This window comes from Siphateles boraxobius, unplaced genomic scaffold (genome assembly GCF_051911475.1).
Source record: "Siphateles boraxobius isolate OS27281-9 unplaced genomic scaffold, OSU_SipBor_1 9, whole genome shotgun sequence".
In the NCBI taxonomy this organism is placed as follows: Eukaryota; Metazoa; Chordata; class Actinopteri; order Cypriniformes; family Leuciscidae; genus Siphateles; species Siphateles boraxobius.
Window position 1 is genome coordinate 32,183,313 of NW_027509219.1, and position 18,637 is coordinate 32,201,949.

Genomic DNA, 18,637 nt, shown 5'->3' on the forward strand with positions numbered 1-18,637 from the left:
ATTCACAATTTCGGTATTTGGCAGTACCTTTTTTATTGTGAAGTATAATCAAAAATGCAAGTGAAGTTTTTGTCAGAATTTTGTAGTAGTAGTAGTAATTTTTATTATTATTATAAGACATAGTCAAAAGCATGTAAAATGTAAATATGTAAGACACACATAAGAACATAAAATATATATTTATGTAAAATGCATAGTATACAAAACGTATTTATTCATTTTTCACACACTTCTAAATTACTTGCAAATGAGAAAAAGGTTAAATACCAAAGCCACAAATATTTTCAATACAGAACTTCAAGAGTGAACCAGAATAATAAAAAGCCAGTGATAAAGTGTAATGGCAGAACAGTAGAGAATACAGATTTAATTCATGGTTATGAATTCAGTAAAAGTAACCTTCAATTTTAAAAATTGTGATTAAAATAAGAGATGTAGATAAAATTAATAATAATAGTTATTTTACTTTTATTTTGAAAGAGTATTACAGTTCAGCATGCAGAAAATTATTTGATTAATCTGGGTTGCCTCTTCTCTCCTCTTCTGAAACTCTGACATCTTCTTATACATCTACATAGTATTATATGTCCCAGTAATCACTGAACCTGTTGAAACAAATGCAAAACAATGTGGCTAAACACAAAGCTATATGTGCAAATATTAGTCATGAAGATGAGTTGATTGGATGAAACACGCATACTTTTAGCTTTGCTCCTGATGATAATTGCCACAGTCATGATGACGAGACCAACAGCAATGCCGGAGAAAAGGCCGATGTAGAATAAAGATTCTCCTTTCTCATGCTGATCTTCAGCAAAATCTGAAAGCAAACACAAACAACATCAGAAAAAAATACAGTTATACTCACAGGTTTTGAGACACACAGGGAACATGAGATGTTTTTCGAGACTGACTATATATCAGCGACTCCTGACCATTAATTTAGGTAGGGCAGATTTTGGGTAGTTTCTTAGCGCTAGTTTTTGATAAACATTTTGAAAGTTTTATATTCTGATCGCTGAACAAAAAGCACTTTTGGCAGAGGTTTAACACCCTTGTGTTATAAAGTCATGTTTATTCTCAGAACAAACATAAAAAACACAACAGTACTATATAAAGGCTATTTAGGTACAGCATGTTTAAACTAAAGGATTTATACTATCATTAATTTGATACGCTACTACAGACATTCCAACTAGTTACTAACCTGTTGCAGACTAAAGTACACACAGCAGCTGAAGCGGATTAATATAATCTTGGTCTGGAGTGAGGTTTATGTAAGGTAACATAAAAAATAAATAAATAAGCAGGGCAGTCTGAAATCTGCCCCAATGGCTCATTAAAAAGTCCTTAAAAGCTGCATTTTCAGTTGAATTTGGGGAAACAACCTGAACAAACCTTTGTTGTGTTAAGCTATTTCAATTGTTTTTCATCTGAAAGTCTGTAAATTTTGCCTATACGTAAACCTGATTCGCAATGAGGGTTGAATAATTATGATTACAACTGTAGGTCTCACTGTAATGCTAATAAACAATAAGTAAATTTGGCATGCCTTTGCCACATATGGTGCTGGTAATGTTAATTTTAAATTGAAATAAATTAATAAATAAGCTGAATAATACAATAATAAAACACTGTAAATCCACTGACATAAGGCCTGTTCACACCAAGAACGATAACTATAATTTTAACTATATTAGGGTCCAAACCAACGAACAATAACGGTCTTTTTATTCTATTCGCGCACGTTGCGGTTTCAAAGTTGCAAAAATAGATGATAGGCATCTCGGATATTGATCCACTTGATCCACAATAAAGCTCTTTCTGATTCTGATTCTGATTCACTTCTTTCTAGCACTATCCCCTGTAAAAACACACACACACACACACACATACACACACTGACATATATCGGGGAAAAATCGTTCTGAAAGGGATCCCAACGATATCGTTCCTCATATCTTTATCGTCATAGTTGTGGTGGGATCTCTACTATTCTTTAATATGGAGAACTATTTTTATAACTATACATTTATCGTTATCTTTAAAGTTATCGTCCATGGTGTGAACGAGGCTTTATTACTCTCCGTGTCTTGTAATACATATTTTCATACATCTAATAGAAGCTCAAAAACCCTCATGTCATGTTGGCGGTTTGAGTTTCTATAAGATGTATAAGATACACGTACAAAGTTGTATTTTTTACTTTTTACTATTTTGAAAAGCTGTATTTATAACCATTAAACCATTAGAAAAATGTAATTGCTTATCAAAACGTTAACTAATAAGAAATTATCCGTACCTTCATTCATTTAAATAAATAAATCAGTAACCAAAATCAGTAGTTTTTATTTACTTTTTACAATTAACAAAACATGAACATTAAATTAATTAATAAATGATTTAATAATATTAATAAATTACATGAAATAATGAGCCTGTACATGTATAGCCCTGTATTGCTGCCATTAAATGATTAAAAGGGAAACCACATTATACTCGACAGGACAAAAAAATAATATTTTTAAGTGTTTAGAGATTACATTGACATTGAGGTGTCAAAATTCAACATGTCAGCAAAACAGAGCATTAGAATTAGAATAAATTATTGTTACAGTGTGTTTTACCAGATGGGCTGTAGGTGTAGGTCTCACTGCGACGGTTCACCGCAGAGTTAATCTCGTGCACACAGGTGAAGGAAACAGGTGGACTCACTTTCACATCAAACACACACTCTTCATCTGAATAACACAGTGCGTTAATCAGTGTGTAGTTGTGTTCACCCTCCACTGACAGCTGGAAATAGCTCTCAAAGAAGCTCCTGCCAAATGAACACATCACTATCACATGCTCTCTGTCCTGAACCTGCCCGTACACTCTGATGTTGGGCTCTGGGGCATCTGAAATAAAACGCATCATGGTTGTTAACTTTTTGTTTATGAGAGTCAAGATGAAACTAAAAATTATATATATATATATATATATATATCCTTTCATTCGCTCCAGTTGAATAGTGTTGGTGTTAGGTTCTAAATTTCGGCACTGGGTTTTAAGTATTGGGCATAATTTTACTGATCCCCACAGGTTTCGCACTCACCCATTGTTCTATACAAATGGCGCACACATAAAGCCACCTCTCAAACTAGAGACCTGCACTCCCGTGGGAATACCACGGGACCCAACGCAACAGAGTGCGGCGCGGGACTAGATTTGATGGCGAGTAGGGATGGGCGTATCGATATGACGAATCGATATATCAATACTGACGTTGACTAACTAAAGCATCAATACTCAAATATATTGATATCGATATAATAATATCGATATTACAGTGTGTTTTTGTTTTTTTTACCAGTGATTTTGTTTTTGACAAATTTAATGTGTACAATTTGCATTGAATTGGATGAATAACCTATGTTAGTGAATAATTGTGTTGTAGAAATTGAGAGTCAGTGTCAGTTCTGGCAGGTCAAGTAGTGAAGACGCTGCTAACGCTATTGGCCAACAACACTGTCTCATCAGCTGATCTGCATCAGTTGTTCAACTCCCCTCGCTGCTAATGGCTACGCTCAAATCAGGGAGCCCTATTTTAAGCAGATTCAGTTCGCTCCTAACCGCTTGCTGCTCGCTACTCTGCAGCCCGCCACCTCCCCAACTCCTCCTTGTCATGTATAACGTGGCATTTGCATGTCATCGTTGCTGCTCTGTTCATAGGGGGGAATAGTTCAGCTCTCCCAGTCCTAAACTGTGTGAGCGTTCCCTAATGCTGCTGCTGTCCTCTGACTCTCTGCTATTTCATCGTGCTCATGAAAGGTCAGAGGACTCCCTGAACAGAGCCATACCACCAAAAAATTTAATTCAGAATTATCAACTTGAATTGAAATTTATTCAATAAAAATGGCCTAAATCATTTTTATTGTCATGTGTGTTCTTGACTTAATGGACCTGACATCAACTATTTTCCTGCTCATCTGAACAAGTCAGAACCAATAAATCACAGAGAACATTCACTCACTGCCGAAAATGCATTCAAACGGCTGTATTTCCCAAAAGTATCATAAGAAACCATTAATGCTTTTGGGAAACGCACAGAACAATGCTTAACAGAAGACAGAAAAACATCATACGTTTGAGTTATTTCACAATAAACAAATTGAAATTGTAGCCTACATAGTTTGTGCAATTAAATAGTTTTAAAATGGAATGTTAAAAGTCCATACTGATGGTAACCACAAGAGGTAACATTAAATAACAATCCAGCACAAGACTGCAAAGACAAGGAGAATAAATAGGGAGCAAGCAAGGCAGGAAAGGAGGGAGGACAGGTGGGGCAAATTGACCAATATTCAGGTAACAAGATGGGCATGGTTAGACAATCTACAGGAGAGCACAAGGAAACACACATGACTAGAACACAAGCACATGACTAGTAAAGCAAATCACAAGCCATGTGCTCACACAAAATGAGACATGAACAGATGCAGGTAATGAGAACACTCATAAGCCACATGTTCACACAAAACATGACAACATTTAAGCGCACAGCTAGTGTAAAACACAAGCTGCGTGCTACACTGTACAAGACCAAACATGACATGAAAGCTAGTGGCCGATGTAAACACGAACCGTGCTACACAAAACAAAACAACACATTGGACAGAAGAGCATACGGCCTGAGCTATAACTCGAAACCGCACGCTCAAACAACAAGACAGAGCATAAGCTCACCCTGTGCGCTCACAACACAATACAAACACGCGGAGCATGAGTGTCCGAATCCTGACACTGAAACGAAGCCAAACTAGACCGAAGTGCCGGGAACCAAACACACACCCCGCACATCAAACAAGGCATACAGATGCTCAGACAAAGACAAGACAAAACAGGAGTGTCAGAGCTTACAAGACCAAGAAATGAACTAGACAGACGTGACAGAAGAGAACCCTGACAGGTTCCCCTATGGTATTGAAAATGGTAGTGAATACTGATATTTTTTAAGGTATTGTATCAGTTAGAAATTCCAGTATCGTGACAACACCATATAGTTGCGTTATTATCTTTCTTTTTCATTGTGGTGTTATTTCGATTGTTTTCCTTTTGAGCTTCAGATCACCGCTGGTTTGTTAAGTATTCCGCCACCGACCAGCTTTTTTAAGCTGAAGTGAGCTCATTTAAGCTCATCAGAAGTGAGCTGTTGCTACACTGGGCTGGTCGCACTAGGTCAGACTTCCTGCCAGCCACCAGAACAAAATGTTTTCTTTTTTTTTTTTAAATTTTTTTATCGTTTGTTTCATTTAGAATGTGGTAGTAATGTAGAAAAGCCTGCTCTTTTATTATATAGCCTAACTAATATAGCATATTCCATGGTTTTGCTAAGTGTAAAGTAAGCTTTACTAATGCCAGTGCAGTAACAAGTTTGTTTCTAAAAACTACTCCAAAAAATGATAGTACATTTTTAAGTAAATAGCACATAACATTTTTCACAGTGTAGTCATTAAAATGGCAATGTTTCTTTAGTGAATATAGATGTGTTGTCTTACTTTTTGTGGGGCAGAAGCCCCAATTTCCACAGATGTTGTAATATTTTTCTGTGGAACACCACAGGCGACCATCACTCCTGCCATCCACAGTGCACTCAGCGTACCACTTGTCACCAAACTTAAAAGGGAAATGGCATGGTTTCCCAAATGAATTACCACCTATACTAGACATCTCTGCAGAACATAAATAAATAAAATAAAATTAAGGGTTGAAGTTTAATTTAAAATGGTTTAAAATTTTGATCTAAACAACTAAAATGACAATAAGGACTCTGAAGTCTATCTCCTAGTTTAACAAATGCTAACACCACACAGGGAAATTCACAATAGACAATAATTATGAATGTTACATTTCGTTAGCCTCATAGCATAATTGCCTTAGTCATATAAGGCAAAAAAATGATGCTAACATAAAGGACTTAATGGTTGTCCAAATATCTGTTAGGTGGACTTTTGGTCATATATACCTTGATATCCACGAGAACACAAATTTTCTTCGGTCCCATAAATCTGCCAGTGACTCCAAACACCTGTACCCGTATACAACATCATATTTTTATTATCTTAATCTCTATGGTTCAGGTGCAGTGGATGTCCCTTCAATCCAAACAATGTCTCATTTTTACACTCCCAGGTTTGACTGGGGTTCGATTCATCACAGGGCAGAAGGATAATTTTGGCCCTGTTTTCGATCTTCTCGGCCCCCAAGCAGAGACCATCAGAGAGGCTGATGATTCGTGAAGAGGAAATCCATTTGAAATGCTGTGCCTTAGATGATTCCTCACATGGTGCAGCCGTAACATTAGCACTCACGATTGTCACACATTTGTTGTGGTCCTCGTTGTAGATAAGGAAGGAGCTGGTTTCTGAATGTATGAAAAATTATATTAGACACTGTAAAAGGCAACACATTGCATACTGTGTAAACTTAATAAACTAAAAAATCTAGACGCTGTGTCACAACACTAAGATCGTGCTTAAGAAATTCTGGTGAGATTTTTTTTATGATGTTATTGTTATATTTGATATTTCATTTTCTTGTCATTAATTGTATAGTGTAGTATAAACACAATCATGCACATTCAATAAAAAGTACTTTAAATAAAAAATCGATAGCCCCAAGTGCCTATAAGGGTGCTGCGATGCAGCCATTTATGAACTTGGCTTTTGCACCATCAGCCAATGAATGTGTTAAGATATGAAGCACATGAAGATGTGCCGTAAACACATCTTAACTTCTGTATTCTGCAAAACCGATTGCATTGCTTCCGGTTCAGGTCTTTTGTATGTGCTTCATTAAATATAGAACCGTTTTAATCGAGATACCTTCAAAAGAGCTTCCAAAGATGAGCATAACCGATACCCCTTGAATAAGCAGATTGATATCTCAATCAGTTTTTTATTATTTAATTTATTCATCAACAATTTGACAAATTCTGTGAAATTCCATATTACTGCCCTAGATAAAACGAGCTAGAAAGACATTTAACAACTAACAGGGTCTGAAATTAACTTTTTGGCTCACCTGCCACAGGGACTGGTAGATGAAAAAATCCACCAGCCAAGCATATTTTTTACCGGCCAAAATAATAAACAGCCTTTTTGTGTCACATATACATTCACTTCAGTACATTTAATTGAGATAAGGTATTATGTTGAATGAATAAGAGTACATATAGAAGTCAATCAGAGCAACAAATATAAGACATGAAAGATGTGAGCATGGAACTAGTGCTCATAACAGTACATTTGAAGGTTTTGTAAAACTATCAGATACTTTACCGAAAGTAAACATTTTTACCGATTAATACTATCAGTTAAACAGATTAAAAGTAAAAAAAATAAAAAAAAAAAATAAAAAAAATATATATATATATATATATATATATATACACATTTAGCTTTTTTGTTTGTTTTTCTGCATGGTTAAAAAAAAAACAGTATATAGCCTATATTTGTTAAATCATGAGGTGCGTCGACACACGCAACCACACGCGCCTAAAGACATATTTCGGTGAGCAAGCACAATGAAGCAAGCGAAAAGAAGTAGCTACTGTGTGGGACCATTTCGTCAGAAAGGGCGACAAAGTTACTTGCAAAATATGCTACGCGGTATTAAAATAGCAGTAGGCCTAGTGCAAGTACAATGCAATATCACTTGCAAAGCAAACATCCACTCCACAAGCAAATGAAATAGGCTTTCCGAAGTTGGCCACTCTAGCGAGACGTTATCTCTGTATTCCCGGGACATCTGTGCCATCGGAGACCCAGATTCACCCCACATCATGTAGACATGTTACTTTTTTAAGTAAAAACTAGACAAGCTGTGGATTGAGGTAGGCCTGCTATTTTTATTTGACGAAAAAACATAGTCTGATGAAAAAAAAAAGCCGTTTTTTCAAAGCTTCAAACTCATTCAATGTTTTCTTTTTGTCATCTTAATTTGTTAATTATTTAAGTTAAAAAAATATATTTAGTGTTGGTCTATTTTTGGTGTGAAGAAGGTTCACACACGCTTCTTGAGGCACACACACACACACAAGGTCTCTCCCAGTCTGCAGTGCGCACGCTACACGGTTTGGAGCACAGTATGAGCGCGCTCTTTCTCGCTCACTCTAGATTCCCTGGAGATTTGAACTAATTGCGGGCATCAGGGAGCCGCTATCAATATGCGGGAGACTCCCGGAACTTCCGCAAGACTTTGGATGTCTGGAACATTCACCCGCCAGTGTGGCGGATAGCCTTTTGAGATTTACTCACCAAGCGGAAAATCTATCCGCATTTGGCGCTTGGCGGGTGTTAATTTCGGACCCTGACAACTAATAATTAATGAACACACTTAATGCTATCTTACCAGAGATGGAGATTCTACTCCAGTAAGTAAACGTGTTCCCGTCCCCAAAAACGTTGGTAGCCTACTCAAAAGCACTTCCCTCCATGTTTTCTACTGTGCATCGTTTATTTTTACCACGTATGCTCACCTGCGCACTAGTTATGTCAATCTTGCATAACCACTCCAATTTATCTCTAAGAATGGAGACTTCTTCAAGCTCAGCAAGACAACTCTCTGAAGCGAGAGGAGATCTAACTAAAATCTACACCAAAAACGGCTTACCAAGGAGACTCACAAAAGGGAAGCGGGGGGCGCAGAATTACTCTCTAGAGCGAGAGGAGGCCTAATACTCCATCTTAAAGAAAGTTCCACCAAGGAGGCTGACAGGGAGCCATAACACTCGATGTTATTGCTAATAACGGAATGATCCTGAAGTCAGAACAAGCCCATTACAGGGAGTGGAGGACCTTGCCCAAAAACGGGAAGGTTCTACTCAATGCTTATCCTAAATGACCAATGGGAGCTGCCAGCTAAGGCTACAACCATTGCAAAACCTATAATATGATTTGGTCTCTAGACTCCAGCACTCTCAGTGGTGCTTTCGCTAATAGACTGGCTAATAGATTTATTATTTATGCCACGCAGCAATTTTCACTTGATTGTGCTGAACATATCAGAAGATTATTACAGAGGCAGCTGAGATTGATGGAAGAATTTGCAGCTTCACTCGCAGACTACAATTCCTGTTCATCAAGAAGGTGAGAACCAAACCCGTTAAAAACCTAAATATACTTTAATTAATTGAAAAGTGTACTATCCAAATAGTAATAGAAGATTTTGCTGTGGTAATGATGACAGGAGCACACAGCTGCTGCACACAAAAGTAGTTGCTGTTCTGTGCTCCGGCACGGTTAGCGATCGCCGATCACACTACATGCGTACCGTGCCCGAACCCAACCGCGCTCTGGCCCACGTCTTTCAAGATTCCACCTTCTAACCGCACCCGGGTACAGTACCCGTGATCTAGTACTAGAGATCACACTAGGTCAAAATAATCAGACTTTGGGGGTCAAACGCACTCGGGCACGGTTCAGATCGCCTAGTGTGAGTACACCCTAAATCTAAGGGCTAAAATCAGAGTAGAAAAGTAGCTTTTATTTTTTAAATATGACAGTTTTTATTGTAAAAATCTAACTAACATTTATGTAATTTGTTAAAATAAATGTATAAAATTAAATAAAAAAAATTCCGTACATGACCCCTTTTAAAGGGTTAGTTCGCCCATTTAAGACATGAAGTTGTATGGAATCCTTACCAGCACTATAGTGCATACACACTGACCCACTCTGTAGTCACCTCCCTGGTCAGAGTTCTGGCCGCTGGAAGTTTTTCAAGAAAGTACTCCCGGTTAGTTTCCGGAGCCTCAAAACTGCGTTTTTACGTGAAAAAATTATTTGCGTTTCAAAGCTTGATTAATTTAACACACAAAAAACACACCGGTCAAAATTCATACCTCAGTTTTAATCGGCACTATTTTCTTTCCTTTTCTATCAATTCGCGCTGCTGTCAACGTCAACAGTGCGCACGTTCCGATCGGCTGTTGATAGCGCGACTCGCTGACAACATGTCTGACTGCGAAACTTCTGATGATGAAACCAATTTTAGCACAATGTCAGACGAAACAGATGAGGATGAAAGTAATTTTAGCACAACACCAAAGGGATACCTTTATTAACCGGAGTATACCGATGCCGAGCTTGAACAGATGGAGATAGAACAGGAAGAGAGAGAGCGAGAGGACAGAGATGAAGTTGTCCAAGTTGATGCTGGGCCCACAGCTGTAGCAAGAGCCAGGATGAACGAAAAATGGTGAGCACTGCACACACGATAATCCTTGATTCTGGATATTTTAGCTCCCGCAGAGTAGCCGATGGCAACCAGCCAAAGCTGTCTCGTTGCTATATCCGAAACAGGAAAACGATGGAATCTGAACGGTGATCCCGGCACATTCTTGTGGTCACAGCCTGGAAATTTACAAGTTCGCACCATCGTTCATTTTCTACTTTTTACGTCGTTTCGTAATCGATTGTGTAAACACTATGGAACAGCCGGTCGGAACGTGCGCACTGTTCACGTTGACAGCAGCGCGGATTGATAGAAAAGGAAAGAAAATAGTGCCCATTAAAACTGAGGTATGAATTTTGACCGGCGTGTTTTTTGTGTGTTAAATTAATCAAGCTTTGAAACGCAAATCATTTTTTCACGTTAAAACGCACAGTTTCGAGGCCCCGGAAACTAACCGGGAGTACTTTCTTGAAAAACTTCCAGTGGCCAGAACTCTGACCAGGGAGGTGACTACAGAGTGGGTCAGTGTGTATGCACTATAGTGCTGGTAAGGATTCCATACAACTTCATGTCTTAAATGGGCGAACTAACCCTTAGGCCGGGCTATTCAATTGGCGGCCCGCGGGCCAGGTCCGGCCCGCCAATCATCTCCATATGGCCCGAGGCCACCCCAACCTCCCTCCTCTTCTTTTCATGGCGGTGCGGCTAAATTTGGTTAGATATGCGCGAGACCGCAGTGGCGCCTGCAGCTGTAGCTATACGCACTGTGTGTGCACCATGAGCGTTCCGATTGACCTGAGAAACACTTTTTTCAGTCCGAATATTTCAGCAGTTATTATGTGTGTGTCCCGTATTTCTGTCGACTGAACCAGCGATATCAATCATTCCTGGTTTAATCATTTGGTTCGATTATTTCCTTTCCATGAATTGGCTAAACGCGCTTGCATAACGGTCTGAAACGGTTCGGACCGTTCTGTCACTGAATCATCTGTTTCTCGGTCAGTAAGAACTAGGGGTGTCACGATTCTCCAAATCCTCGATTCGATTACATTTTCGATTCTAATGTCACGGTTAGATTCGATTCTCGATTTTTTTTTTTTTAAGCACAGGTTGCTGTTGCTCCTAAAAAGCTGTCATCAGTTCATCGCAATCTCACACATCTCTGTTATTATCAGTGAAGCTGACTGCACAATGAATCTTTCATAATATATATCCTACACTTTGTTTGTTATAATTAGAGGATTTGCCAGCTTACAGAATTCAGCACTGAACAAAAAGTCCGTTTTGAGCGGTGAGGAGAGTCTATCTTAAATGCTTCTGATTGGCCATAGCATTCAAGAAATCAACACATATGTCTGTGATTGGCTAAATCGCTCAACGCTGCAAACATGTTATAAATATAAACTCTGGCCTGTAAATCGTTTCTATTTTGTTTTAGTTGTTCTTGTTGCTTTTCTGCAACAGATGAAAAAAATGTATTAGTTTTTATGTTTTATTCATAGATATTTCTAGTTTGCGGGAGTCCCGCGAATAGTTTTATTCTCCCGCACACACAGAGTGCATTACCGCCCGCGCTGGCACTCGGCCATCAAATCTAGTCCCGCGCCGCTCTCTATTGCGTTGGGAGTGCACGTCTATAGATCAAGAGCCCTGCCCGAGGATAGTGACAGGAAATATCGGCCAAGTTCGGGCTCGGGCATAGAATCCAAGTTAGAGGACTCACAGCCTTTCAACACGTCTGTTTTTTTTCCGCGCCGTGATGAGTCGTTCATGAACGATCCGTTCATTGCCTCTGTCACGCGACAAATGAACAAAAGACTCGGAAGATCAAGTAATTATTAATGTTCCCTGTAAATTACTTTTTTTTCTGCATTATAATGATTTCTTAATTCAGAATATGATCGAGATTGCGTTGGTGAATGTGCTTGGGGAATTTGCCTGTTAAAAGTATAACATTTAAAGCCCCTGAAATGACTAGAAAAAAGATTAGTTAATTTTGATGAACGAGATTTAACAATAGAGTCAGTAAAACGATCCGAACTTTCCATCACGGGCGCGACATGGGGGCGTGGCAGTATCAACGATTCCATTTTTTATTTCGATTTTTGAGTTTGTGAATTAATTTCGATCGATTTCGATTTAAAATTCGAAATCGTGACACCCTTAGTAAGAACAAATAGCGCTGTTTTCAGTTGTTTCACTAGTTTACTTTAAACTAAGCAGCACGGCCCAGTGGATAACTGAACGCAAGCTCAAAGGAGTTGCGTTGACTCTCGGTCCCGGACACTATTATTAAACATTGCTGCAACATCCAGTGAGAAGCGTTTCAATCTGACACATCTCTCTGTTACAAACCACAAATCACCCAATGATTTTACAAACCACAAATCACTCAATGATTTTAACTAGTTTTAAATCGGATGAAACAGCCTCAACATTCCCAACACGACTGATGAGGTAGATAGCAGAAACATTGTGCCATGAACGAAGTTAGAAGACTAAATCCCTAATCACCACCCTTACAAACATTTACCATGAATGTACTGTAGTAATTTACCAAGGTTTGGGGAGAAATGTGGAATATTTATGTTGAATACTATGTTATAGTCATTTATATTGCATTAGATTTATTAGGGGGCTAGAGAAATATATAATTAATTGTGTGTATAGTTTTTACCTGTTTAGGCATTTTTTATACAGTGGTAGTGAGTGAGTAGCCATGCATGGTTTTACCTATGGTTACGAAGTCTCACTGTCAGAATATTTTAATTTAAGCCTATAATAATTATTAATAAAATAATTCTAACCAATAGAATATATAATCTTGTATAATTCATATATTTGTACATAGCTGTAAATAAGTTATTTATTATGGTCTGATAAATCTGCATACTGTTGGTTACCACATTTCCAGTTAAATAGCCTACAATACTTTTATGTTTACTTTAGCTTACTTATTGATACTGTTATGTTTCAATAAATAAGCTAAACCCATCGGCCCACCTCAACTTTTCGATTTAATAATCCGGCCCTCGAATAAAGCTAATTGAATAGCCCTGCTTTAAGGTGTGCTATACATGAATAGTGCTCATAAACGGCTGTTGAGATTAAACCGACAAGAGACTTGGAACTGGAAACAGTATTCAATAAGTCACAATTAAAAATTTGTTAGCTATCATAAACTCTTTATACTCGTAAAAATGCAAATGTTTTTGCACAAAAAAACAAAATATTTTTGATATAGAAGTAATAAATGATTAATCTTATATTTATATTTTTTTATTTTTAATGCTCTCCATATGTTCCCTTCGGAATAGCTGGGTTTCAGACACGTGATTATGATGACACGGGAAGGCGAGCGATGGAGGGCAGGAAGTAAACATGGAGAATACGTCTATGGAGGAAACCGTTGCGGAGAGTCTGATTTACCTTGGAATGTACCATTCCCACTGATCCCCTGAACGACAACCTAATGCTATATAAACACGGACACAAAAAACACGTTGGCTAGCTAACATACCGTCGCTGCAGACACAGCATTAACAGCCTCTGCTCCTCCCAAACCGCAGATGTAACGTTACGTTAAAAATCCACTTTTTACAGCGTTGTTCTGTGAGCTCTTTACATTTCTCACCTTTATGAATGAAAATCTCTGGTACTCTATAAAAACCCTTTCCCTTTTCTCGGTTAGAACGATTGGAGCAGCCGTAAACTACACAAAACATTGATGGCAGATCCTCAGCTATTTCACTTCCTGCCCTTCATCTGAATTTTCGCGCTCTCGCGATGCAGCAGCGTGACGTCACGTGAAACCAACCTATTGCATATAGATATTAGAGCTGCCCTGAAATTAATTGTTTTTACAGCTCAGAAAATTTTATGATTTAAAAAAAGGTGCTTCATGAACATTATGAGCTCAGCTTATTTCATTGGCACCCAGAAAAAAAGGTACAAAAGCTGTCACTGGGGCAGTCATTTTTCAAAAAGTAAATGTTTGAACCTAAAGGGTGCATATTAGTTCCTAAAAGATACTGCCCCAGTGACAGCTTTGGTACCTTTTTATGAGAGTGCAGGCAAATATTTCATTCATGGTTCATCTCAATTTTTAATTTGCACTTTAAAATATTTTTCTTAAAAAAGAACACTGACAGTAAATTGTATAGATTAAAGTCAGTAGACGATGCCATCGAAGGGTAAACTGTTGTACCATTGACCGGTGAATGGGTACAAAACCATAAATGATATTGACTCATATACTTCAAAGTATTTTGAAAATGAAGACTGAAAGATTAAAGTGATTAGATCGGATGACGCACCTGTCACTGAAGTAGTAGTAGCAGTATGCCATGCATCAGGAGAAGCTGTACAAACATACATCAACATTATATTGATGCCATCCTTATAGCATATAAAAATAACTGAAAAGTTTATAGATTAAAGTTAATGCACCTGTTGTTGTATGGTAATCTGGGTCCCATGCATCAGATGCATCTGTACAAAAACACAGCAAACAATATATTGACTCCTATAGTTGAGACACAACATCTGAGGCAGAGAAATGTAATGCACTTACTGAAAGTTGACCAAAGGACCAATAAAAGGATATAAAGCAGGTTCATGCTGTCATAGATTAGAGAGCTAAAGCTTTCTGAGACACATGTGTGACAGAGACTGAGTTTTAATACAGAGGAAGTCTATTAAGTGTTACCAAGAAAAATAGAGTAGGAGTGAAAAGCAGAAGTGGCTATTATGACAAACATTAACTTTATACTCCGCAAAATCTTTGTTGTTAATTTAACACCACTCTGTTTATATGCGAACCACCAGCAATGTGTTAAAGACCCCTGGGGTGAAAATCAAGGTTTTAACGTTGTCATGGTGTTTTCAATGTGCTTTAAGACTGACCATGTGTACATTTCTGAGTATTTTCTCCGTATAACTGCAGTGAACGTGAGCAAGCATTTGTTATAAAACACAGTGCAGCATGATAAACACCATCCAGCCTTTAATATATAAATATAAATAAGCATGCATATAAATTACATCATCATAGTCTAAAATGGGTAAAAAAGTACTCTGCATATTTTTTTTTGCCAAAAAAGAAATACCAATCTTGGTTGAAGTCTTTTTTTACCAAGTAATCAATATGAAAATCAAAGGCCAACTTCTCATCAAGCCATATTCCTAAATACTTGTAAGTTGTTACTCTGTCTATATGCAGATCATCAATAGTAAGATAGACAGAGCAGTGATCATAGAACAGCTTCGCATTAAAATAATAAACTTAGTTTTGTTTACATTTAAAACTAATTTCGGTTTTAGTAAAGTAAGCTGAAAAGTATAAAAATGATTCTGGGGCTAGTTGCATAAACATAGCCATTATGTTAAGACTTAAGTACTAGTATGACCAAATAGTTAGTCAAGGGGCAATCAGTCTTACATTTTAGTATCAAATTAGACCAGTGTACGTTTTTATGTAATTGACTTAAAACGGTTATGAACAGTCTTAATCAGAGCCGGTCAGTAGCGGAGTACATTTACTTGAGTACAGTACTTAAGTACAATTTTGAGGGATCTGTACTATACTCGAGTATCATTTTTGGGGAGTACTCATGACTTTACTCAAGTACATTTGAGAGGCAAATATTGTACTCTTTACTCCGTTACATTTCAATCCATAACCATGAGTACCCGTTACTACTTCTAAAAACAAAAAGGAAAAAAGAAAAATCTCGGAAACTCTCAATTTGTTGTTTCCTTCTCAAACGTGATTGGATTGTGCAGGGGCCACTGATTGGGACAGTCTATCAGCAATCACCTTCAGCTTTCCAAGTCAACTCCATGGTCAGATTTAGATTAGACACCAAACCATGGACGAAACAATGGATGAAGACGCAGCAGGTCCATCCCGAGAATGTGTCAACCAGTGGTGGCCCCACCTCGCCAGACTATTTCAATTTTCTGAATTTTCTTAAATTTTCTTAAATGTTAAATAAAGCAACATGGTAAAAAGATGAAAATGACTTCATTTTAGTTTCAATTCCTTTTACATTTTCCAAGGTATTAACATTCACATTTTTCATAACTCCATGTAGGATGTTTCTGTACATAAATGTAAGCACTGTGGCAGTAGTAATGCAATATTTAGATAATGTACTCTTGTACTCTTGATACTTTTAAAAACAAGTACTTCAGTACTTTTACTTAAGTAGACATCTGACTGTAGTACTTTTACTTGTACTTGAGTAAAATTTAGCAAGGGGTATCTGTACTTTTACTCAAGTAATGAAGCTCTGTACTCTGTCCGCCTCTGGTCTTAATAAAAAAAAGTGATGACTAACCTTTAAGACCAGTCTAAGCAGTTTATGCAACCGGGCCCTAAAGCATTTCTATAACTTGAGACAGAGGATGCAGCTGAATAAATAATTGTATCGTCAGCCCAAAAATGTAACACTGCAGATTTTATTCATAAATTCCCGGACCAATCAGGGGCCCACGTGACTGGAAGATATTGATTGACAGCCGGGGCCTCCTATCGCATTTTACTACTTTTTGTCTGATCGCATTTTACTTTATCGCAAATTACACAATGACAGTGGCCTCTGCAGAGCGTTCTTTTTCTAAACTGAAACTGATAAAAAGCTATCTCAGGAGCTCAATGGGACAGAGTCGTCTCTCTGGACTTGCCATACTGTCAGTTGAGAATGTCCGTGCGGGCTATCTGGATCTTAAGGATTGAATCGACAACTTAACACAGAGGAAAGCCAGGAAACTCAGCTATAATGTAAGTGAGCATCTTTTTTTAATGTATTTGGACCTAGGCCTATGTGTGTGTAGTAGCAGAGAGTAACAATGTGTTATGGTGCGCCGTCACCAGCAGTGTTTTTTCATGTTTTATGGTGCGGGTGCGTCGTCACCAGCAGTGTTTTTTTCATGTGTTATGGTGCGGGTGTGCTGTCACCAGCAGTGTTTTTTCACGTGTAATGGTGCGCCGTCACCAGCAGTATTTTTTCATGTGTTATGGTGCGGGTGTGCTGTCACCAGCAGTGTTTTTTCACGTGTAATGGTGCGCCGTCACCAGCAGTATTTTTTCATGTGTTATGGTGCGCCGTCACCAGTATTTCTTTTTTTGTTTTTTTTTGCTGTGGTGCATGCAGGCTACTCCTGATTTTGTCAGTCATCTCATCTCTTATGCTGTGTCTCTATGATCCTGTCCTATTCATGGTAGTCTACTCGTGGACATTGCGTCATCATGTGCTGTAGTAGGGGGGGGCCACCTTGATAATCCTGCATAAGGGCCCGGTGTTGGCTCGTTACGCCACTGATACAGATAGACTGAAGCATATCTCCATCGATTACGCAGCTGAAACTCGGACCCTGAAGTTAGGCATGTCGTGACCTTCCAGGTTGCAGATTTGGGTTGCTGGGCGCCAACATGTCCAGAACAACAACTCAGTCAATCTCCAATAATGCCTCTTGTTCCTTAACCTGTAATCAAGAAGACTAACACACACACTGACACACAGCTTTTCCAAAGTTTGGCCAGGTTCTAACTATAAACAGGAGAGTATTCTCAAAACATCAAGATAATACGTCCTTTCTCTCAAGGAGAGCTACACTTTAGTCTGACTGGAAAGTAAAGGGGATGATACACAGGGCAACTTTTTGAGCAATGTTGCTGGGCAATGTTGCGGTCAATGGGCAACCAGATGAGATACAGGGTCCACGACCAATCTAAATTATCCAGATATAGATTTATTGCCCATTTTCAATGGGAAAGTGCCCAAGCAACAATCGCTCGGCAAGATTGCCAAGCAACATTGCTCAAAAAGTTGCCCTGTGCATCATCACTTTAAGGCTTTAACAGAGAAAGGATCCCTTAAACCGGTCCACATCACTATGTTTTCTTTAATTTGGACCAAGCCACATTTCTTTTCTTAATAAGATTAGAGATGGATTCGTTGAACCAAGGATTATTTCTTCATCTCACCTGAAATTTACGTAAAGTTGCATATTTATCACAGATTTCCAGAAACATAGATTTAAAATAGTGCTTTTAACTATAAGTATTAAGTATTAACGACATCAGGAATAATTGGAAAACAAAAATGTGATTGTCGTTTAAATATAAATCTGGGTGAACTCTTAAGCATCTTACAATTTCTCACACAGGATATTGCACAATTACGGAAGTCCTGAACCACAACGTAAAAAAAAAATTCAGTAAAAAAACAAATTCTAGTATTTCGAGATTAAAGTCGAAACATTACGAGAATAAAGTCGTAATATTTTTTAAATAAAGTCAAAATTACGAGAGGTCTTCCGTAGAAGTTTTGTGTGTGTGAAGAAATGCACTTGTGTAGTCGCACTGCCTCAGACATGGATCTAAACAAAATAATAGGCTAGCTTTTTACTTTTA

At 38.1% G+C, this 18,637-nt stretch overlaps 1 protein-coding gene across 3 annotated transcripts in view; it reads right to left on the reverse strand.

The window, feature by feature from the left end:
* Window positions 1-8: 8 nt before the first annotated feature.
* LOC143732376 (macrophage mannose receptor 1-like) overlaps window positions 9-18,637 on the reverse strand; it is a 74,516-nt gene continuing 55,887 nt past the window's right edge. For 2 of the 3 annotated variants that reach the window (XM_077223388.1, XM_077223389.1), the window contains exons 4-6: window positions 2,628-2,900; window positions 701-820; window positions 9-605 (exon numbers count right to left, since the gene is read on the reverse strand). In XM_077223388.1, coding sequence (XP_077079503.1) covers window positions 571-605; window positions 701-820; window positions 2,628-2,900 — 428 coding nt within the window. In that variant the 3' untranslated portion in view covers window positions 9-570. Of the gene's footprint in view, window positions 606-700; window positions 821-2,488; window positions 2,901-18,637 lie in introns of those variants that run through there. The other variant, XM_077223391.1, reaches the window with a different exon arrangement.